At 41.1% G+C, this 24,436-nt stretch overlaps 1 protein-coding gene across 1 annotated transcript in view; it reads left to right on the plus strand.

Annotated features, from left to right (window-relative positions):
* The first annotated feature begins 1,323 nt into the window (after nucleotides 1-1,323).
* Nucleotides 1,324-24,436, plus strand: part of mmp24 (matrix metallopeptidase 24) — an 87,327-nt gene continuing 64,214 nt past the window's right edge. Inside the window, exon 1 of the mRNA XM_067586176.1 lies at nucleotides 1,324-1,832. Within this exon, the coding sequence (XP_067442277.1) occupies nucleotides 1,692-1,832 (141 nt within the window). The 5' untranslated portion in view covers nucleotides 1,324-1,691. The remainder of the gene's footprint in view (nucleotides 1,833-24,436) is intronic.

Consider the following 24,436-nt stretch of genomic DNA (forward strand, 5'->3'; position numbering starts at 1 on the left):
GAGACACCAAAATTACAATTTAGTTTGTCTAATAGTATACAGTGATCAATGGTGTCAAAGGCTGCACTGAGATCCAGTAATAGAAGCACAGAGGTGGAATCTGAATGCATCATTTACCACTCTAGTTAGAGCAGTTTCAGTGGAGTGACGGGCCCTGAAGGCCGACTGAAAAGGTTCATACAGATAAATTTCTTTTATATGGGTCAAAAGTTGTTGAGACCTAACTCTCTCTAGTAGGCCACTTAACAAAAGAATGGAAGATTAGAGACTGGTCGGTGGTTATTAAGAGAACCTGGATCGAGGTGCAGTTTCTTAAGTAGAGGTTTAATCACAGCTGACTAAAGCTTCTAGGGACAATGCCAGTAGTAAGTGATAAATTAACAATATCTAGCATTGTAGCTCCCAGGAAAGACCACTACTACTTTACTGTGAAATCCATTCTCAGTTTATGTGCATGACGGCTTCAAGTTTCCACATCATACTGGACCATGATTGGCTCCAAGCTAGTTGTAATGTCACAAATCTTGTGTTTTGTGAAATGTCGTGTTTTCTGAAATGTTAGCACTCTGTGAGTGCTGAGGGTGTCCAAACCCACAATTCATCAAGTCCACAAGGGACCTCCAGTGGACTTTCTGCAGACTCCCAGAGAGTCTGCTCAGGTTGCAGACTTCACCAGACTTTGCGTAGAAAATGACTCATAATCCTGCAGCAACAGGCTATAAAGTGACGATGTAAAGAATACTACTAATTATTATTATTAATAATAAAAAACAATAATTATCATGATAATAATTGTAATAATAAGATGTGTGAAATATTAACTTTTGATGACTTTTTCACTTTTGTTGTGTAGTGAGGTATAATGTACACACAGAATAACATTCCTATAGGCTTAATAACATGAATTTGTTTATCATAATGTGCTAAAGAAGACGGGCAAAGGTTGTTTTTGTCCGTCTAATATGTGAAAGTCCTCAGTTGACAATTTAATGAATGAATATAATATCAGCAGTGTTTAGCAGCTCATGTAAAGGAAAAATCTCACTGATCATTCTGACCAGATGCGCCAGAACATATCGGAACCGTTAAGAAACGTTCAGAAAAACACTTTGAAATGAGTTACAGGGTCAGAAATTTCAATCTCTTTATCTCTGTGGAAGCGCTTGGGCTCTTCAGTCCCGTCTCAGAACGCATTTTTATCCCCTTGAGGCCCAGCGCCCTCGCAGACTTAACGTCCGCAGGTCCGGTGGGTGGACATTAGGATTCAGCCTGTGAGAGATGTGTGTCTCTGCATCTGTAGCGCTCTTGGTGTTGGCGAAGCGCTACTGCAGCAGCATCCATCACATGTCTTCCCTCTCTCTCTCTCTCTCTCTCTCTCTCTCTCTCTCTGTGTCCGTCCCTCCCCCTTCTCCCCCTCAATGATACCCGAGCGGACCAACCTGCATCCGCGCTTTATTGTAACCAGGCTTCCCCAGCTGTACCTATATGAGCCTGCGCAATGAGCCCTCGTCAAGTGTAGGAAACCAATAGCGCGTCTGTACAAGTGAGAGACAACACACACACACACACACAGAGTGAGAACAGACGTGATGAAGCAGGAGCACACGGACTGTTTCCTCCGGTAAACAAGCGGAGCAGGAGCCTGGAAATCACCGGCGGAGAGCGGAGGGGGGGATTTTGGGGACACAGCCATGGCGACGGGAGGAGGAGGAGGAAGAGTGAAGCGGAGGAGGAAAGCGGGGCTCCCTGGATTGTGCTGGAAAACCTGCTACTTTCCCATTTTGTTCTGGGTCGTTTCCGTCTGCGGAGAGGAGAATACGTTCATTGTGGAGGTAAAATCCAAACACAAACACGGTTATTTAGATGAAAGTGGGAATTTCAGGTGTTTGTTTTTTTTGTTTAATCTCCACCCTGATGTTGGCTGAATGCACAGGAATGAACATCAGCTCCGTTTTACTCCATCACTTCAATTCCGTTCCGTCTTACGCACGCAGGTTGGAGCGGAGTCGTGCGCTCCTCGGGATGTTTTTATGAGCGTTTCCACCTCTTTACCGCCGTTCCTCTCTCTCATCCAGCCTGTCTCTGCCACGAAAGTGATACCCACCCTTCCTGTAAGGAGGGACAGGGAAATAAAAGATTCAGGAGTCAGTGAAATGAATAAGTTAAAGCAGATCAACTAGAGAGCAGCGCTGTTATCTGCCTGCTTTGAGAATCCTCGCTGTGATCTTTTTGTTTTCCAGCTGCCGTTCAGCTGAATTGACTAATTACAAACAAAGGTGGCTTAATTGCTCATCAGGTTTAATTGTTTTCGTTCGTTCATGGGCTCCCTTTCGGTCGCTGTGAGAGCTCTAGAATCGTAAATGTGCATAATTTGCTCCTCAGCTGTTTGGGCTTTTTGGCGGAGGAGTCTAAAATGGTGAGATGCAGAGAACTGTGTCAAACAAACACCATAGTCCCTCATAACACACGTTGTATGACGGATTTACAGCCCGCTATTCATGCTTGTTCATGGGAGATTGGGGTTATTAATCCCACGTCTCTTGTGCGCAACTGGACACGCACAATGGACAGGGAGGGTTTTTGATTGTGTTATATTTCTGGTGACTGTAGAAGTTTCTCTGTAATGAGCTCTCAGCCCATATTGTCAATAAATACCCATCAGCATGCAGAGAGCATTAAAATGAACCTGAATGAATGTGCTGCTTTCATGTCTGCTGAACAAAGCATCTCCAGATCTCCCCCCCCCCCCCCCCCCCCCCCCCCTCTCTCTCTCTCTGCCTCCACTCAGTCCAAATATAGCCTTCCTCCATAATTTATGGAAATGGCAGGGAGTTGGAGGAGAGAAGAAGAAGAGAGATGGGAGAGGTGCAGACAGAGATGTTTCCTAAAACTCTTTTGCAAATGACGTCCAGTCGTTGTACCTGATGTGTCTTGAAAGCAGGTTGCTGTCACACAAAACCAGATGCAAAGAGAAAGTTGATAATGAAACTGTGAAGGTTTGATGATGAAATGATGCTCCCAGTGTCTTCTCAGCCTCAGCAGGTCTTTGTCCACATGTGTGATGAGATGCGTTGTTCTTCGGTGCTGAGCATGCATGCTACCCTGTTTTTAGGAAATTTGGGTCATGCATTATGAAATCGGATGTTTGCAGCACCTCTCAGCTCTGGCAGACGTTTTTATTTTGCGATGTTTGTGTTGCTAGTGACACTTTCATTCAGACAAAGGAAGCGCCTGTGGCTGTGCAGAGCGTGGCTGCTAACAGACGGGGTATATGTCATGGTGCTGTGCACAGGATGAGATGTTTTCCCTGTGAAATCATAATCCTCCCGTGCTATTGTTGTTACATGTCATGCTAATGTGACCGCACACAAATGTACGGTACAGTATGAGCCACAATTCAAGGTTTGATTACAGAAGAGCTGCTGTGAAAAATGCGCTGCCCCAAATCCTTTAGTCAATATTTCAGCCAATTTGTGTGAAAATGTCTGTGGATGAAACAGAAGAACTCACATTATGCTTTGCTTGCATGCCAGTGATCAACTCATAAGAGAATTAGAAGACATTTTAACATCTCATATAGTATGCAAACATAAATATAGTCAGCATGGCATCTTGAATTGAATGTTTTCTGTGAGCATCTATTCATATGTCGTGATCAGCTTATGTGCATTGGATTAGTGTGTTTTTACATATTTATTTGCATTATGTCTGTGTGCAAAGTGCAATAAAATGACAGATGTTGCTCCTTCCTCATATATTTCCATCTCTTCAAATCTGTTTTAAGAAAACAGTAACCTCCAAAGATCAATATATTGAAATATTTTCATTTCATAAGAGCAGGGATTATCATTTTTTCCTCCATATTTCCTCTTGAACATGTTCTCGTGTAATGTTTTTAAGAAGGTTTCTCTTGTGAAGTCACAGCCAGCCAATCGAAACGCGCTCAGCCTCGGATTTTCACAGCATCGAGGTTTCTTTGTGTCCATGTGGAGCCACTGTGTTAAGTAACTGCATGAACAAAGCTTCAGTCCCACAACAAAGACGTGGCAGTGTTGGAAACGTCTCTGAGATTGTGATTTCTCCTGCTTTACTGTAGATCTTAATTGACATTAATTATTAAATGCATCCCCCTTTTTATTGGTATAATTGGAAAAGGTTTGGTATACAGATTGTCTGCCAGCTGCCTGCCTTGTTGTGTTTGAAAAAAGCTCAACCACGCTAGACTTTAAAGATCAGAGATGCTGTAAACATTGCTGTGAAGTTGTGTTTGGTGGTTGACAGGCTGAATGTGTCTGTGTGTTTAACCTTGTCTCTGAAATGATTATGAGCGCACATGCTGAGATCTTTTTATGACAACTCTGCAGAGGAGATGGGGTTGTAACTTTGGTCGCAGGGGTCATGTCTGTGTGTGGCGTGATGTTTTCTGTGAAGCTGCATGAAAACATGTTTTGATCACATCTCAACTGTCATTACTGTATTTATTTGCTTCACTTGGTGGTGCACATCATGTTAAAGTTTGAAATAAGCTAAGATCCTGGGATGTAATGAACGATATAACTATAGTTCTCAGAGGAAACTTCTTCTCTGCTTTGAGGTTCTTGTAATGTCTGCAGAGCTGCACGTATTGACTGTTTCAAACACATCTGTCCCATGTCACATGTGTTTAAGTCAGACACCGACACGCCCCTCCAGCTTCCGTCAATCAAACACAGACACCGACACACTCCCTCCAGCTTCTGTCAATCAAACACAGACACGCCCCCTCCAGCTTCTGTCAATCAAACTCAGACAGTGACACACTCCCTCCAGCTTCTGTCAATCAAACACAGACACCGACACGCCCCTCCAGCTTCTGTCAATCAAACATAGACACCGACACGCCCCTCCAGCTTCCGTCAATCAAACACAGACACCGACACGCCCCTCCAGCTTCTGTCAATCAAACTCAGACACCGACACACCCCTCCAGCTTCTGTCAATCAAACTCAGACACGCCCCCTCCAGCTTCTGTCAATCAAACTCAGACACTGACACACCCCTCCAGTCGGCTGAGATTAAAAGGAACATTTCTGAACTGAAAAACATGTTGCAGTGAGAGATGATTAAATGTTTCAGTTGGACTTTGAAAGGTTTAGTATAAGAAAATCTGACATTTGGTATCAGCACTAGGGCTGTGATGATATGGATTTTTTCTTACTGCTGTAAAAAGCAATGTATCTCCATGTTTTGGTTTTTTTGTTGACATGCAATGAGATCATCTCAATTTAATAATAATAATAATAAACTTTATTTATTTAGTACCTCACATACAGGGGGTGTAGCTCAAAGTGAAGAAACAAAAGAATAAATAAAAACAGGCAAATTAAACAGGTGCAATTGCTGCACGATAAAACCAAACATTCACATGAATAACAAACAAAAAGAAGCAGCAAAAAGCAGGAACAATAGAATATGTGAAAGATAAAAAATAAAACAAAGGAAGGCATAAGAACATTAAAATATGTAAAGGATAAGAATAAAACAAAGGAAGAGTGACAACTAAAAGAAATGTTGAATAAATAAGTTTTAAATTGTGTTTAAAGATATTCATGTTGCATCTCTTATATCCTTGGGCAGGGAATTCCATAGTTTTGGTGCATAGTTATAAAAGCTGCTAATTTTCTTATTTGTTTGATAGTTTTAACAGTAGTAGAGGATCTAAGAGGTCATGAAGGATTATAAAATGACAAAGAATTAGTAATGTAGACTGATCCCAAACCATTAACAGCCTTGTAAATAAGTAAAAGAACTTTAAAATCAATCCCAAAAGACTGTGGGAGCCAGTCCAGGTTAGCTAAAACTGGGGTGATACGTTCTCTCTTTCTTGTTCTAGTTGAAATCCTGGTAGCAGAGTTCTGAATTAATTGTAGTTTATCAATGGATTGTTTTTGAAGACCAGTGAAAAGAGCATTACAGTAGTCTAATCTACTTGAAATAAACACATGGACAAGTTTTTCATCATCTTGTTGGGATAGAAACAGTTGTACTTTTGCAATATTTCTTAAATGAGAGAAAACTGCTTTGGTCACTTTCTTTATGTGTTCTTTAAGTTTCTGTCTGAGTCTAGGATAACGTCGAGGCTCGTGACTTCTGATTTAACCTGTGGGGCCAAACTGCCGAGTTTGGCGAGAACTAGCTCTCTTTTTGTTTGTGGACCAACTAATAAAATTTCTGTTTTGACACCATTCAACTTAAGAACGTTGGTCTGCATCCACTTGTTTACTGCAGCCAGACCAGTTGTTAAATGGAAAAGGGTTTTGTCACCACTGTGTGTCATCAGCATAGCTGTGGAAACTAAGCTTATGTTCTCTGGTAATATCACCTAAAGAAAGCATGTACAATGAAAAAAGCAGAGGACCGAGGCAGCTTCCCTGAGGAACACCAAAAGGTATTTCCCTGATATAGGATCTCCCATTGTGACAAAAAACTTTCTCCCTGATATGTAAGAGCAGAACCAATTTAAAATACTCCCAGAGAGGACAACCCAATTCTCAAAGTGCTCAATAAGAATATTGTGATCAGTGGTATCAAAGCAGCACTTATATCTAGTAGAACTGGAACAGAGATCTTGTTGGCATCAGTGCTGATCCTGAGATGGCTGACAGCTTTAGTGAGAGGCTGTCTCAGTGCTGTCCTGAACCCTGACTGAAACTTAACTGAAATATTGTCTTTGTTTTACTTTCTGTTTATTTTCTTTTGGCAAGCTCTGACACGATTCCTAACTGGATGTGAACAAGCGAGCGAGCGAACATCAGATTGTTTCAGTAGTTCCCAATGAAGATGTCTTAACCTGCGTCAGTGAACAGGCTGAGCGATGTGTCGCTCTCCCCGGCTCTTTTGCAAAGTTTCGCGCACCTAACCCTGTTTTCATTGGTCAAAATTGACGCTGACGTCCGTGACATTTCTGTTTTCCCTCCTGTCAGCAGTCAACATGGACGAAGAAAGAGCGAGAGTGTAGATAAATCCACTTTTTAATCCCAAAAGTTTAAAAAACAAACTGAGCTCTCCTCCCGCCGGTAACGGCTCCGGATCAGAACAGAACCCGGTTTGCCTCCGGCTTTGCCCTCGACGCCGCTCTATTAGCGAGCAGCGGCTCTGTCCTTCTGCTCCATCCGGTCCTTCACACTCACACTCAGCGCTGTGACATCACTCGTAGTAATTTTTCACGCTGCATCCACTACAGTTCGCTCACTCGCTGTACGTTAGGAAGAGGTGTGAGCATCCGTCAACAGCACAGTGACACATGAAACATTATACTGTATGTCTGATCACCGACCTCAGCATGAGATGCACTTCAGGTTGTTGCAGTGACACGGAAACACACAGCTTTGCTTTCTCAGCCTATAATCACAGAAGGAAGGTACAGCTTTGGAGTGAGGCTGGCGCAGTGAACACACAGATGGTCGGTTTTGTTAGCAGATGAGCAGATAGAGAGAGAAAAGAGAGAAGAAGGCTTTCAAGTCTTTGTCTGACTCACTGGCCCATGCTCCTTTGTCTGTTTGCATGTTTACGCAACAGGTCAAATTTCTGCGGTCAAAACCTACAACAGTTTCTGTGTTTTGGAAAGAATATTTTTGGCTGGCAGGTGTAGACAACTGTTGTGTGGGTTGTAGCTGATGAATTGTCTTTTTGTGCTGACAGTTAAACAGTGTTAGTGATTATCCTAATGCTGTTTGATTGATTAATTAATTGGCTGGTTGATAAACAAAGGATGACAGTGTTTATAGATCACAAACAGACTGAGAGAGAAAAAAAGTCATTTTTAAATGTCACTGTGGTTTTAAAGAAGAGCGAGTAGAGTGATATTTAGGGCTGCAACTAACAATTAATGCCTTATTATTAGACTTTATGTCTTTGGAGCCGTTTCTAAACAAACTAATGCGACCAAACTCTTAATGATGAAGGAACATGTCACCCAGTGCAGCGGTGAGACTCACTGCTGCACTGCAGCTCTTGTAAAATAGCTTTATAAATCAATAAAAACAAATGCTGATCCCTCCTCACTGATAGAGCAGGTTGGCCAGTTTTTGATATATTATGCAATGATGTATCTCATATTCTCTCTATTATGGTATTACTAACAGTACAAATTTCAAAACTAACATAGTCAGTATTTCTTGCATTTGAAAGCAACATCCATTTTTTTTTCTTTGCACAGTTTAGGACCAGTTTCAAGTGTTTTTGAAGAAGTTTCAGTGATAGCTGTAGATTTTGAGTGGCAGCATGAACAGAATCTGCACAGGAATAAAGAACCACATCATCTGCGTATAGATGGAAGTTACAACTTTACAATGAAGAGTAGGGATGCACGATATTATCGGCATGTCATCGGTATCGGCTGATAAAAGCTCTACAATGAAATATCAGCATCGATTATGAGAGGTCGATATGTTGCCTTCCCCTCCGCCGCCGCCTGACTGTGCTTCCCTCGATGGACTGTTTCACCCCGACGGTCCCGATGCTTCATCCGCAGGCTCCACTTCCCTCAGCTGCCCGACAGACCAGCTGCTTCTTCCCACTTTAACCTGAATCAAACCGGGGCTCGGTGCTCCGGTTAGAGCCTGCGGAGAAAATACCGGGACCGTCGGGGTGAAACAGTCTGTTGAGGAACTACTATGTTCGGCTGCACAGATAAGAAACACTTCGGCTGACAGGATGTACCACTGTGTTTGGGGAGGGAGAAGAAAGTCATTGTAAAAGCAGTGAGCGGTTAACTGTGACAGTAGCTTTCGTTAAATCAATAAAAAGAGCAGCACAGTGTTTTTTGTTGTCTAATGCTGAGACTATATTTTTAATAACTAAAGAAGTAGCAGAAACAGTGCTATGCTTATGTGGATAAAAATGATTTCAACTGTTCACTAACAAGTGACTCAAGTATTTTTGCAAGACAAGAAAGTTTTGAGATAATTATTTAATTCAGATTTGCTACCACTTTTATAGAGAGGAAGAACACAGGCAGTCATCCAAACTGGAGGAATGATGCAAGAAGTAAAGCTAAGATTGAAAATATGAGTTATATACTCAGAAAAGAAGCCGTGCTGAGAATTTCAAAGCAAATGGTTCCAGTTCGTCATCACCTGTTGATTCTCACGCATCAGTATTGCATAAAGCGTTCAATCCTGTTGGAGACAGGAGATACGCTGAGGGAGTGGTTTATCTCAGCAGTAGTATTAAGGAAGGATGACCTGTGGTCTTCCACACAACAACTAGGACCAACACTACGACTGTCAAATAACTGACAAGATGCAGCAAAATGATTGTTAAAATCAGCATAAATTTCATGGCTATCAGTTATCTGAGTAAGGCCATTAACAACATCGGCAGGTAGAGAAGTGCTGGAATTGTTAGAGGTAGATTTGACTATTTTCCAGAATTTACTGGGGTTATAAGAGGAATTAGTGAAAGAGTGCAGATAATATTCAGCTCTCTAAAGGTAAGCCAATGACCGGAGTCTTTGGTGCATCTAGCCGGAGCCCAAACTTTGTTTCTGGAATAAAATAAGTTAGAAAGCCCAACAGTGAACCAGGGAGTGGAGCTACAGTTGGTTCTTGTCTTTTTAAAAGGTGGATGCTCGTCTAAAACCGAGTTAAAAACGTTGTTAAAATAACTTAAAGCTAGTTCAGGATCAGTAAAGGTGATGTAGAAAAGCCGGGTCGCTATGTGTGAATTAGTTTTCCTCTGTTTCACATCTCTAATGCAAACAATCAGGCGACGGTCACTGACACACGAGGTCAAAAACACCGCAGGAGGGATGTTTCTCTGGTTTGTTACTAGTAAATCCATTAAGCTTGACTGGGAGGAATCCTTCAGGTTGGGGCGAGTTGGATGTGAGATAAGCTGTGTAAAATTAAGATTGTAAAAAAGTTCTTTAGGTACGCTGGTCTAGATTGAGGATAATCACCTCATGATCAATCAATGGTGCAACTAATTCACCCAATTTCTCTTTGACTTCTGAAGAAGCAGAAGGAGGTCTGTAACTGCATTATTATGCCCCAGATCAGTTTTCAAGGAAATTAATTCAAAATATTTAGGTATCGAGACTGAAGTCAGCTCAAGTGCAGAGAGAGATGACTTTACATATATTCTCAGAGCTCCTCCTTTACCAGCTCTGTCTGCTCTGAAAATATTAAAACAGCTAAAAGTAACAGTTTGATTAACGTCTTTTTTCAGCCAAGTTTGAGATAACAGGATACTTAAGTGATCATATTTGTTATGACTTAGTAAAGTTTTTATGCAGTCTGAAAAACCTGTGGATCATTTAAATCATTTAAATTAGGGTGAAGAAGACCCAGAAGTAGTCGACCTTAGAGCGGGAAGAGCTGAAAGATCAGGCTTCAGGCGATTCTGAGGCTGCACATTAACAGTAATGAGGTTCCTGGGACATGAACCAGATTATCTGACTGCAAATCTCAAAGGGCGTCTATATATAAGTGATTATCACAGGGATGTCAAAAAATGTCCGTGTCTGGTCCGAGTCCGATAGAAAAGTTACCAAACGGATAGGGACCGGGACCCGAGGAGCATCAGACTCTGATGGACCGTGGTGATGATGATGATGATGGTGATGTTGAAGGCTGTAATGGCAGGAACGATGACAGGTTTGTTGATGACAGTAAAAAAAAAAAAAAAAAACAGTCAGGGTGGTGATGAATATGTGATGATGACCGTGATGATGATGATGATGATACGTGACAGGGCAGGCAGTGAAGTTGATGGTTTTATAAGATGAAAGTGTTTTTCCAAACCTCTTACTGTCTGTTTTTTTTTCTCCCACCTCATGAGAGGAGAGCAGCTCGGGGAGAAGGGCTGGTCTCTGGGGTGTTGTAAAGACTACATTACACCCGAGAAATGGGCTAAATGAGCCTGCAATGCTGCATTTATCAGAGCTGCGTGTGTGCATGTACGCCGTGTAGGCGGGTGTGAATTCATGGCTGTTACTAGTAGTCTTAGGTCTTTGTCCTGGTTTGCCTTCCTCGCAGTGAAGCACGCACATATGAAGGTTTCATATTCATGTCTATTTTTGCGATCGCTGCCCGCCGCGCGTTCAGAACATTTTGGCTTTTTGAGCGACAGCCTCATTGTTTTTACGACCCTTCCTCTCCGTCTCCCTCTTTGTCTGAGTCTCCAGTTTTGTTTTGTTTTTTTTCTTCACTTCCCTCCTCTTCACTCATTGTCTTTCTCACACACCCACACACACACACACACACCCACACACACACACACACACACACACACACACCCACACACACACACCCACACACACACACACACACACACACACACACACACACACACACACACACACACACACACACTTTACCGCACGCTCAGCGCAAGCTGCAGCTGTAAACAAGAGGAGTTGTCACTGCGCATTTGATGAGGCTTTTGTGCCGTTTGTAAGCAGCGAGTCAGGGACAAACTACTTGAAAAACTCTTTAAAGTACTTACAGGCAGTGATGTGTGGATGTTGAGCTCAGCTGAACTCAACCTTTTAAACAATTTACACGCTTTTTTTTTTTTAAAACTACTATAATATAAATTCATAACCAGGGCTGCAACGAGTCATTATTTTCACGATCGATGGATTAATCGTGCAGTTGGTAAAATGTAAAAAAAAAAAAAAAAAGGTGAAAAAATGGAGGCCACAGTAGAGTGATGTCTGGTTGTTTGGCTTTAACCTTTAAATTTACACACATCCACACTGTGAGAAAAAGTGCTGCTACTGTCTACTCCTACACACAGTACACACACACACACACACACACACAGCAAAACACATGAAGAATAATAAAAGTAAAAAAAGTCAGGACAGTTAAAATCAGTAAGTCATGGGTTCAAAATAAGGAGTTATCTGGTTCCTGATCTGCTGCATGTATACACAGTTTTACAGTCACCGGGTTACTACAGAGCATGTAAACGTTTTCTCTGATTACCAGCAACCTGCTTATTTAAGTTCATATAAACACACTGGCTGTATAAACTCGTAGCAGCGTGCTGAAGGGGTGATGTCATTCTTTCAATCCATATAGATCCATAGAAATATATATTATCTTTCAGGACTTGTGGAGTTGTTTCCCTCTCTCTCTCTCTCTCTCTCTCTCTCTCTCTCTCTCTCTCTCTCTCTCTGCCTCCCACTGTGTTTGCATGTACTCTCTATGCCTGCAGCCTGTGTGTTCTCATGTCTCTGTGATGTGAGTCATTCCTTTTGCAAACCTAATCTAACAGGATTAAACCAAATTACATGCAATTAATTTTATGTATAAATTTTATGCATTATGTCTTTTAATATTTCAACATATAATGCACAAAATGTGTTCATATGCATCCCCCCCCCCCCCAAAGGGCTGTTTGTTTTCCTCCAATCACCTTTAAACCTGCACTTGGCAAAATTGAAGTGTTAAATTGAGGCTGTAACAGTTGTTTGTTGCGTCTTATTCGCGGAAAAGTCCGACATTGTCTGCACTTCACCTACAAGACGAGACAAATCACAACCTGAAACTGCTTTTCTTCATTCTTTTCCTTTGTTGTAAAGCGTACGCACTCAGTAGGTGGACTCCAGTCAAAATAACAATTTTATCTGAACCAGGAACAAAATTTCACTGCAACCTGAGCCGGACCACTGAAGAGTCGCTCTGGTTAATAAAGAAAAAATGTCTTCAAAAGTAGCTGATACAAAAAGGAGTTTGACAGTGAAAAACATGCATTGAAGTATAAGTAATAATAATATATAGCACTTTTCTTAACAATGTTACAAAGTGCTTTACAAAGGAAAATAAAACCAACAAGGCAGATAAAATAAGCAAAGAGGAACACAGAGTTAAAGGCAGAAGTACATAGTAACAATAGAAGATGCACAATAATAGTAATAATAGGACAATAGAATGCACAGGAGCAAAATAATGATAAAAAATAAGATAAAATAACACAATTAACAGGTGTAAAAACAGTAATTAAAACATATCAAACATTTCCAAAAGCTTTCACAAAGAAAAAAGTTTTAAGACGAGTTTTAAAAGAAGTTAGAGACCAAGTGTGTCTGGAGTTCCCGCTGTGACCTGGGAATGACCAACAGGGCTCCATCTGCGGATCTTAAAGGTCGAGGGAGCACATACCAGTTCAGTAGATATGTAACTGGGAGCAAGGCTGTTTAATGCCTTAAAGGTAAGTAATAAATCAATACGAAGGCTAACTGGGAGCCAGTGTGCTCGTACCTTTTTGTCCCAGTGATGAGAAGAGCAGCAGCGTTTTGGACCAGCTGGAGACGGTGAAGGGAACCCCGGCTGATACCAGAATAATGTGCGTTGCAATAGTCGAGTCGAGAATATATAAAAGCATGTATAGTTTTAGATTTTAGAGATGATTTTCAACCGGTAGAAACACTACTTCACAACATTTTCGACTTGATTCTCAAAACAGAGGTTGGAGTCAAATATGAGTGAATAAGTGGAGTAATAAGTGTTCATTTTCACTGAAGGAAGTATGAGACTGTTACAATGTTTCTCATGAAGAGCAGGAACGCAAAACACCACTGCAACAACAAAAAAACGATCCCAAAAACACAAAGAAGATCCACAAAACTGATTCGGTTTAAGTCGTCAAATCAAGACTCCAGATGAATAATAACATTTTCAGTGGTGAACACGGTGAATAACTCACTAATGAGCTCTTACACAAGGACTCAGTTACACAACGAAGGTGTCACGTCTCCCATTAATGCAGAAATGCTGTTCATGTACAGTTATTCTACTGGAATATCATCATCATGTAAAGCACCCTGACTGCACCTTTGATGAGTTGGATATTAATTAAGTGGACCCGTAAGACTTGAGTTCTCCTGTTTTAAAGAAATCATAACTGACAGTTTGGTCGTCATCAGCTGACTCTGTGTCGTTTTTTAAAACCACGTCAAAGTTTTGTATGTTTTTAGCTGCAGCCACAGCTGGTCGACGTGACCCTGCCAGTTGGTCCCAAAACAAGTTTGCAAGAAAAAAAAACCTTAACTGCACATATGCACGTGTGCCACAAAGATGCAAAGACTCTGAGTCTGATCACAGCTGCGTCAGTGTTGTGTCAACATGATTCAGTTACGTCTCGTTGTAGCTGCCAACACCCAAATTTTCTACTTCAAGGTTCAATTTATGTCTTTATATTGTATATAATGTTTCATTTAGATTTGTGTCAGAATCAGAAATGATAAACAAACTGAGATTTTCTCTGGGACAAACAGAAGACATACGGGGCCTTTCTTACACCTGGCGCAAAGCGGCGCCAAGCGCAACCCGAGTGTCTTTGTTAGTTTAAGATCGACACAGTTGTCATTTTCCCGTCCAGTGCCCACATTTTTTAAATAGCAATTGCACTTGCGCCCATCTTAGCACCCATGGGTGTGTTGGTCTTAAAGTGAGGTGTGATCAGGCACATTGTTGGCTAATTGCTATCTTGAGGCAGCAGAGAGCGACTGCGCCGTTGACCAACAAAAACCTGGTCTGAAGGCAGTGGTGCAGAGTTTCACTGTTATTTTAAGGAGCATTATCAGGACCGTAATATGTGGCTACACAGGACGCAGCAGCACACAGACATGCAAAAGATTACAAATAAAAGGATTACAATGTTAAAGATTATTATTGTGTATATTAATATATTTTAAAAAATACATGTCATAAAGCTTATAGTTATAATATTTATCAGAATTAACTAATCGCAGACGGACAACAACGGATCAAACACAGATTGACTTTCCTGCTGCATCAACACATGATGACATGAGGAAATAAATGAAAACAATGATTCAACTAAAGAAGGAAATAAATCTGCACAGCTTCTATCTGCTGCCAGCAGCAGGATCAGCACCTTGGAGAGCTCATCAAGTCCTGTCAACTGTGTTGATGAGTCTTTACATGATTAAAATTAATTTTTGAACAATATTTAACAAATATTCTTTTAACATTTTTGAGATTACAGTGATCAAGTTTCCATACTTTCAACAATTAAAACCCTGCTGATTTGACCTGTTACTGCATGACTGAACAAAACGATTTTAATGAAACCAAAGCTGTAATTAGAAAATAAACCTTTTCAAAAAACAAACAAACAAATCGCAAAAAATTAACGAACAGGATCTTAAACTGGTGGTCTGGGGCCACAGGAGGGTCCAGGAGCAGCAGTGTGCTCGTTATGGATCGTGCGCTTTCACTTTGCTCACGAGCAGATCCGTTGCCTCTGCAGAGAAGCGTCTCTTCTGGCAAATGCGCCATCGTAATAACAATCCGCCAAGGTGCAAGCACACCTGGCTCTTAAAGGGAATGGGAGATGACACTCTGATTGGTTTATTGCATGTTACGCCGAAAACACACCCATGATTAATTAAGAGACTAACCCTTTGAACCATGCGCCTGGCACATCAACCATTTTTTCCACCATTAAAATAGCAAAAGTGGATTTGGACACACCCTCAATGCACTTCTGACCGCGCGTTTTAGATCATTAAAATAGGGCTCACAGTGTTAAACGCTCATGTTTTGACATAATCATGAGCACAAACAGCACAAAAACAGCAAGATCTTAATGGAAAGACCATTATGGAGAAACATACAACAGGAGAAAGATCAATCAGATCACTTTTAACAGAAACAAATACACACTGCGTTCTTTCCAGCGTGTGTAGCTGAAGATCGCAGCTCTAGACGAGAGTCCAGCAGCGCAGTGGAGCCTCATAACACGAGATACCGAGCAGGACGGAAATGCAAGTACAGTTCTAATTAAAAATGAATATGAGGCAACGCTCTGTCTGTTATGAGAAAAAACATCTTGCCTCTCTATAAGCTCCCCGGGTGCTGCGCAGAAGGACCCAGAGCATGGATTACGTTTGATTGCTGTAGTCGCACAGGAAGAGGAAACAATTTCACACCGAGATGTAAATTTAATTATACTATGTGCCTGCAGCTAGTACAGATCATCCTGCTGTAGCACCATAATGTTCATCACTGATCATAAAGTAATTGTTTTTTTTTTTAACTGCAATAGGATATGTCTTCTCCAAGAACATTAACTCACTAATAAAAATACAAAATACACATTTACAGCAAGAAAGTCTCAACTTCAAGCTCCGAGAGAGCGACGAACTGGTCCGACTGTGTTTCTGTGGAGTTTGCATGTTGCTTCTGCGTCAGAGACATGAAGGTTAGGGGAAATGTTGCGTTATGAAATTGTTTAAGTGTAAAGCCTGCCAGATCTTAAAGGATGGGTTCATAATTATAAAGTCTATCTTACAGTAATCAAAAAATAATCATCAAATAGCAACATTCAGAGAAAAAAATGATACGAAACCTGCTGTTTCTGATGCAAGCGACAAACATACTCACAGCCACACACAATTTACATCTTCAGTTTCTAAGAGACTTCGAATAAATGCAGTTGAATCAGCTCAAATACTCAAGACACACACACACACACACACACACACACACACACACACACACACACACACACACAGGTTTATGTAATGTGAAACCCTTTTGAAACTCGCTCAGGTGAGACTGATGAGCTTGTAGCTATGACCTCATGTCTGTGGTGTCATATAACACACACACACACATCACACACACACACACACACACACACACACACACACACACACACACACATCATACACACACACACACACACACACACACACACACACACATCATACACACACACACACACACACACACACACACAGAAAAGCACCACAAAGGTCCTCGGCCACGTGCTGGAAGACACACCGATCAATGACTGCCCAGATATAGATGATGTTACGGCCACTGACACACACACACACACACACACACGCACACACACACACACACACACACACACTTATAGTTATTTCACCAAAGACAGTTTTGCAGCTGATATTGGTTTAAAACTGATATATCGCTGCTATGGAGTAAAATAAAATAAAGTATGGAATAAAGTATATGTTCAACTGGAAAGTGTGTACATTATATATATATATATGTGTGTGTGTGTGTGTGTGTGTGTGTGTATAAACGCTCACTTTATTAGGAACACCTGTGCAATTTAATGCAATCAAATGCAACAACTCTGCCATAAATTCTACTCTTCTACTTTTTTTGTATTACAGTACTGGGCAAAAGTTTTAGGTTTACTATAAATGTTTAGATTTTTATCCATTATGCGATACCATCAGGGACGTGTCTGATCGATCCCAAATATATTCATGACATGACAACGACCCCAAGCGTCCGGCTAGAGTCATGTGTTAAAGTGAACCGCTGCCGCTTTAAAAGCAAAGAAATATTGATTTCATTTAGGTTTTTATTCTGCTCACTAAACTTTGCATGAAGTTAATTGATAAATAAAAACCATTCATGGCATCGTTTTACTTTCATATACAGTATATAGATATATATATCCTGCCCCGGCCGTAACAGAAGCACCACCGTGTTTGACAAATGAGGTTGCAGATGCTTTGCGTCATGAGCTGTTCCTTTTTTTTTTCACACAAGAAAACATTTAACAGCCAAGTGTTGAATTATGTTTAAACTTTGGGCACTAGTGTTAAAAGCGTGTTAGTGTTAAACTCTCCCACACAGTTCTTTCTATATTGATGTAATAAAGCTGAGACTTGGCACTTTAATGTAGTATTTTATTTCACATTAAATGTGCTGAAGCCTGAAGAACAAAAACTAGTCCATCCTGGACTGGATGTACAAATAAAAACTAAATCAATGAACCCACATAAACATAAAGAAAAAGCTGCAGATTACAGATTGTCATGAAATACATGTAAAATAAACATAATAACTACTACCTCGCTGTTTCAGTGACGGTCTGTAAACAACATGCAGAACTCTAGAGATCTTTACTGCATCACATCAAGTGTGGTGTGATGGACAGATGGATGAACAGATCTATCAACAGATCGATGGAGATTTGACAGATGGATGAAGAAGAAGAGGAGGAGGAGGAGGCCTGGAAGTGCAAACCTTCAAATTCTTACACTTGCAGGACACATTTTTGATAAAGATTCTGGTTTATAACTTCAACTCACACAGACTCAGGTACATAAAACATAAAAAATACATCAAACATGTACATCGAGTGATAACCTACAGTGTGCAACAGTGCAGCACAGCAGACTTATTTCACTGTCTGCTGATCAGCTGATCAAATCACACCTGAATGTCGCCGTAAACAAGGCAAAGAAAGCTTTGTTTACTGTTTGTAGCACATTTCATCCCCAGCAGAAAACACAATGAGCTTTATAGGAAAAATAAAGAAAATGAAGATAAAAAACAAAATCATATTGCTCAAAAAAAACAGCGTACATCTGACATATTTTGTAATGTTTTGTTTCAGTTTGACAGAAGATTCTCTGCAGACGTCTGGGTTTATAAAAAAAAGTCTTAAAACCCTCTGGACAAACAAGCTAAAACCAGGGCTGTTATTTTTGGTTTCTGAAAAGTTTGACATTTCAGAGACAGAGGATCTTTCACCCGACAGCGACTGTATGCTATTTGGCAGATGCTTTTTTATCCAGATTGCCTCACAGCAACACGGCTGCATACGTTTGAAGCTTTGCGTTGTCCTGGTGGGAGCTGAACCCTCAACCTTCACTGTGTTAGTTACTCCGTTACTGTTACTACGGTTCATCGTCAGCGTTCCTGCAGTCGCTGCTCAACTTCTACTTTTAGTTTTTTTTCCCCCCGAAACATGAAAACTTCTTCAGCTCAGTATCTGTAGTGTGAGTTTGTGGAACTGCTTTTACCTTGAATAATGATTTAAGGAACTTTGTGAATGTGAGGATTTTTTGCTCTTATATCATCATCAATTGAATATCTTATGGTTTGTATCTTGATCACGGCTTGTTCATTTAGTCTGACATCATGTTTATGTTGTTTTGTTTCGTTAACTAATCAGTACTGGGTGATGTGAGCATTCCCTCGACATAATAGTGATGGTTTCTCTGAGTTAAAACGACCCGTGTTGATCTCTTCCACTCCTGTCTGCATTTTTGTGGCTGTTTTTCTGACTACAAATTCAGGTCTGATTGGTTCATCTGTCTCTGACCTCTCTGAACACCAGATCTGTGAATTGCTAAAAGAAAAATCTATGATGTACGCAAAGTTTCAGGGATCTGGAGCCAAGCAGGCTACGTTTGAGCAGACAAAACATGAAATTTAAAATCACTTCATCGTCGAGGTTGAGAACAAAACATGGCGCCATAGTTGCTGAACAGCGTAATCTTTAACAGGCATGTGACAGTGAGTGTTAAGCTCTATGATTAGATATTTCTCACCAAAATGCACCTTGGGAGTTGTAGTTAACTTCTACCTCAAAGTTTTTATGTCCATAGTCTTGTACCTTTGACGTCTTATCAAAGAACCAGATATGTTTTTCATCTTTTGTACTGATGATTCAACCAGGAGAGTTTCATGTTGATCCAAACCGTAGAAGTGCTCAAACTCTTGAGTCATATAACATCATCGATAGGAGGAATGAATGGGAACCGAGGGTGTCTGAAATAGCTCCTCACACTCCACAACTCTATAATGAAAATAAATGTACAGCTGCAGCCTTAAAATCTATTTTTATTAAAGTCATAACTTTAAAAGGAAGTGAAAAAGGACAGAGTACTTTTTTAAAACAGCGTGGATGCTGAAACTACCAGCACTCAAGAGGAAATTTCATTCCATATACTTCACGTATTTTCGTTTTCATCAAATCAAATCAAAATCCAGCGAGGTACACGGAACCGACGGGTAAAGCTCTTCACTCCCTCCTGCTGCTCTTCGCAAGATGCCAGGAAGCCAGAAATCAAGCCACCAGTCGAGCTTTTTACAATCTCAGCCGGCATCTCTTCAGATACCCCCTGAGCCGCGCCGCTCACATTCAACTGACAGACGAGAAACAATCACAGTAGGCACCGCGCGAGTGTGAGAAAGTGTGTGAGAGAAAGGTTTTCTGAACATTTGTGACAAATGCGTCCCTGGCGGCGAGGAGCTGTTGTTGTGTTGCTGCCTGGATGGAGACACAGAGAGAGAGAGAGAGTTGTAGATGGAAGACGATGAAGTGTGTGTGTGATGTTTGTTGATGGACCAATTCCAAGAAAAAGAGGTTTGTATATTTGCATGAGCTGTCACATTTATACAAAGGTTTGTTTTCTGGATGGGGAGTGAAGTAAAGTAAATATGTACTGTATATAATTTCCTGAATTTATATACATTTAAATCTATCAGCAGTTGTTAATGTAATTTAGACGTTTCATGCAAACAAAGCGCTTAATTTGGAGGTGATGGCGGTTGGATGGTGGACAAAACACAGGACGTTGACATCAGAGACCGAGGTTGACATCACGAGCGTTGCATGTTGGTAAAAGGATATTTCTGGTGATTTTCTATGTTTTTCTTCTTGTCAACAAATCTCATGTTTGGATCCGAACCAACAATGAACTGATCTACTAAACAGGTATTGTGTGTGTATCAAAGCTTGTTGTCCAGAAACTATTAAAAACACGTCAATGAGCCACATCGCTGCACTGGGTGACATGTTCCTTCATCATGAAGAGTTTAGTTTGTTTAGAAACGGCTCCAAAGACTAATAACAGCATCACGTTTTCAGTCTCAGGAGAGTAGTTCTGTGTAAGGCAGACGTCACTGAGCATGTGCAGAAACACGGTTCAGTTTACAGCTTCACTAGCTTATCGTGCTACATATCACATCCTCTCGACTTTATACTACATTATAAATAACTTTCTGACTACAAGACATTTTTTAGCAGCTAACTTCATGTCAAAGTATTCCCTCTTTATTTCTCTGCTGACACGCTGTTGGCAGCTGGATTCATATTTTCTAGTTGTTTCAGGTCCTCTAATCTGACTACCGACTCTGCTTTGCTGATTTCTGACAGAATACTCTTTGGGAGTATTTTTGTGAATAGAATCTTAAATGAAAAGAGCGCTTGCAGACACAATACAAATGCTCCCAAAAAAAGTTGATTTATTGAGTACAATTACAACGTTTTGACTTCTATTCAACAGACCCAGGTGTGGATCTCAGGTCGAGCTTATCAATTACATCAATACGTATTGTAAATCAAATTATTTACAATATTTACACACTTAGAGGATTGTTTTTGCCTCTTTGTAAAAAATAAAGTCAGAAATGTCCTTGTGGTTTGGTGTATTTTGGACAAACTCTGATGATCTCTATTTCTAAGCACAAAACTGCTACACGGACTCACATACGGAATATGCTATGGCACGACATTATGTTCAGGGTAACTATGTCTCTGCAACCTCATTAAAGTTCTGGGGGATTGAAAAAATGTCCCTGTCACGTAGAGGTGGTGGTATAGTTAACTCACTGCTTCACGGAGAGGATTATTAGAATATTGGCTGAATGAAACTCACCCACAAGCAGAGCAGAGCAGTTCGCTTTATGGCAATTTAGGGGCGTTTATTATGTTAATGATGAAATCTCATGAACATTCACCTCATGAAGTTATGACATTCATCAGGATGCAATTTGTGTTTGTCAGGAGAGTTTGTTGAGTCTTGGAACACTTGTACAGACAAACCTCACAGAAAAAAGTCAGAGAGATTTAGGAGAAGAATACAAAAATGTTCTTGCATGAGACCCAATATTCAGAGAGATTTTAGGAAGAAATTCAACCTGAAATAGTAAAAGTGAGGGAGACATGTCCCCATGCAACCCCAGTGGAAATTACACCCTTACGTAGGCACCTACACACTCTTGACTTCATGTTTTACTGAAGCTCGTTCACATTCATTTGTGCGTTTAACATAATTTTCGCCTGCAGAAGAAGAGGTAGGGAAACCTTGAGTTTATGCCAGCTGATAAATTTGATCATGTCAGAGATTGTCTCCTCATCATCTCTTCCTGCTTTGTCTCGCTCATCTAATCAAGTTGAAAACACAGAGTGCAGAAAAGATGGGAATGAATTTCATTACCAAACATCTCCAAATCTGCCTCTTCATTCCCCGACCCTCCGCCGACGAGGGAATCCTCCCCGACAAAACGATGCTGACTCCTTTTCATTTTCCTTACAAATATGAAACCGCATCAGCAGACGTGGAGCTCTACGGGCGGCACATCGCAGAGTGATTTCATCCATTAATCACTCGCTGTTCAACACCACTGCAGTCTGTGTTGACTTTTGATTTCTTCTGTGGGATCTTAATATTGTACGTGATGTTTGCAGATACAGGAAGCGGGGAGGAAGAGCACACAGAGTCCAGAGTGATTCAGCTCCCTTTTCTGTTGCCTCTCACAAAAGATCCTCCTGGGGACGATCAAATAAGACTTTCATATCCTGCTCAGATGGAGGCCAGGCGCTGAACCTCAGTACATTTAAAAGGACATTTACTAAAGCAATGTACTTAAGCACATATTTGAGGTACTTCTACTTTACCTGAGTATTTCCATGTCATGCTACTTTATACCTCTACTAATATGATGAGTTTTATAATTATGATGCACTGTTGTAGATAAAACTGCCCGACAGAATATAAAATGGTTAAAATAATCTCAGTAAAATGCTATTTACACATTAATACACCTGTAATAATTATCCAATAATAGATATTAGAAACAGTCACAGGGGCCAGATTTTTTATTTTGGCACTGTTTTTTGTCTGTATTAGTCAGTTATTGGCAGAGAGGTCGACAGGCAGCGAGGACAGGGAGAAAGTCTCTGCTGGACTCAAACCAGGGATGCTGCAGATATGTGGCAACTGCAATAACCATTCAGCTACCATGTCACTCCAGATATCATCTTATTTTATTCCACACATTCTTCTTCCTTTTCGAAACTTGGCTCCTACATTACCCACAAAGCAACTCGACAACTGACAGTGGAGATTGAGGTGTGTTATGCTATTAGCGGCTAATGTAGCCTGGAGCTGCTAGCCTCCAGCAGAGATGAGGAGCAGATACCGAAGTCTGGTGTCTCCACACACACCGATGTTTTTACTTTTCAGACTTGTAGTCTTCAGCCACCACCCAACATCTCCCTCTGGAGACACAAAAGGCTTTATACTACTTTTTACACTTAGATCACCTGGAAACAGATGCTGAGGTGTAAAATCAGAGTTCCCCTTTATATTTAAACAACATGAAATACTTATACATTGAGAAGTTTGGCTCATTTTGTTAAAGGAAAAGAAGCAAATAAAGTGTTGATATTCTTCAAACTAAGGTGTTGAAATAAGTATTATTTTAGTATCATACTGGCACCACACATTTCAAACAACACCCAGCCCAACTCTTAACACAAAATACAATAAATGAGCATTTCTAGTAACAGTGGTATAAGCTCAGGTGATACAAGGAGCAAGCAGTGTTACCTGAAGTAATAAAGAGGATAACTGTAAAAATAAAAAGGGATGATAGTGATTACTCTACTTGTTATTAAAGACAGGGATTAGGAGGAGCACTGTCTGAAATGGAGGATGTAGGAAAACTTGAAATTACTCATTGGGACCAGGGGTGTAACGGTATCTGTATTCATCCCGAACTGTCACGGTACAGACGTTATGGTTCGATTCATGCAGTCGTACGAAGAATACGCTGCGTGACCCAAACAATTACTGTCAAAATAGTTTAATAATCCACTTAGTCAGATGTGTGGAACAATAATTCTAGAGCACGAGTTCCACTTGGAATGTTTTAGCAGCGCACCACTTAGCTGTAGCATGCTCATAGATGTATGCTAACTGGCTTTGCATGGGTAGCCTGGTTACCGTGGTTACCCTGTAGTGTCACTGCTGTCACAACAACAAAACGAGAGACCCATAACACTGTCTGAGTGTAACACTGTTATTAAAATATGCTCCATTATCTCCGCAGTGAAACAATACCATGTCTCCATGTCTCCCTCCCCTCTCTGTGATAGTCGTCTCCCTCCCCTCTCCGTGACGTGGTCTCCCTCCCCTCTCTGTGACGGTCATCTCCCTCCCCTGTCTGTGATGGTTGTCTCCCTCCCCTCTCTCTGACGGTCGCCTCCCTCCCCTGTCTGTGATGGTCGTCTCCCTCCCCTCTCTGTGACGGTCGCCTCCCTCCCCTGTCTGTGATGGTCGTCTCCCTCCCCTCTCTGTGACGGTTGTCTCCCTCCCCTGTCTGTGATGGTCGTCTCCCTCCCCTCTCTGTGATGGTTGTCTCCCTCCCCTGTCTGTGATGGTTGTCTCCCTCCCCTCTCTGTGACGGTCGCCTCCCTCCCCTGTCTGTGATGGTCGTCTCCCTCCCCTCTCTGTGATGGTTGTCTCCCTCCCCTCTCTGTGATGGTCGTCTCCCTCCCCTGTCTGTGATGGTTGTCTCCCTCCCCTCTCTGTGATGGTCGGCTTTTCACTTCAGAACAACAATAAAAACAGTTT

The sequence above is a fragment of the Thunnus thynnus genome, chromosome 4, assembly GCF_963924715.1.
Source record: "Thunnus thynnus chromosome 4, fThuThy2.1, whole genome shotgun sequence".
In the NCBI taxonomy this organism is placed as follows: Eukaryota; Metazoa; Chordata; class Actinopteri; order Scombriformes; family Scombridae; genus Thunnus; species Thunnus thynnus.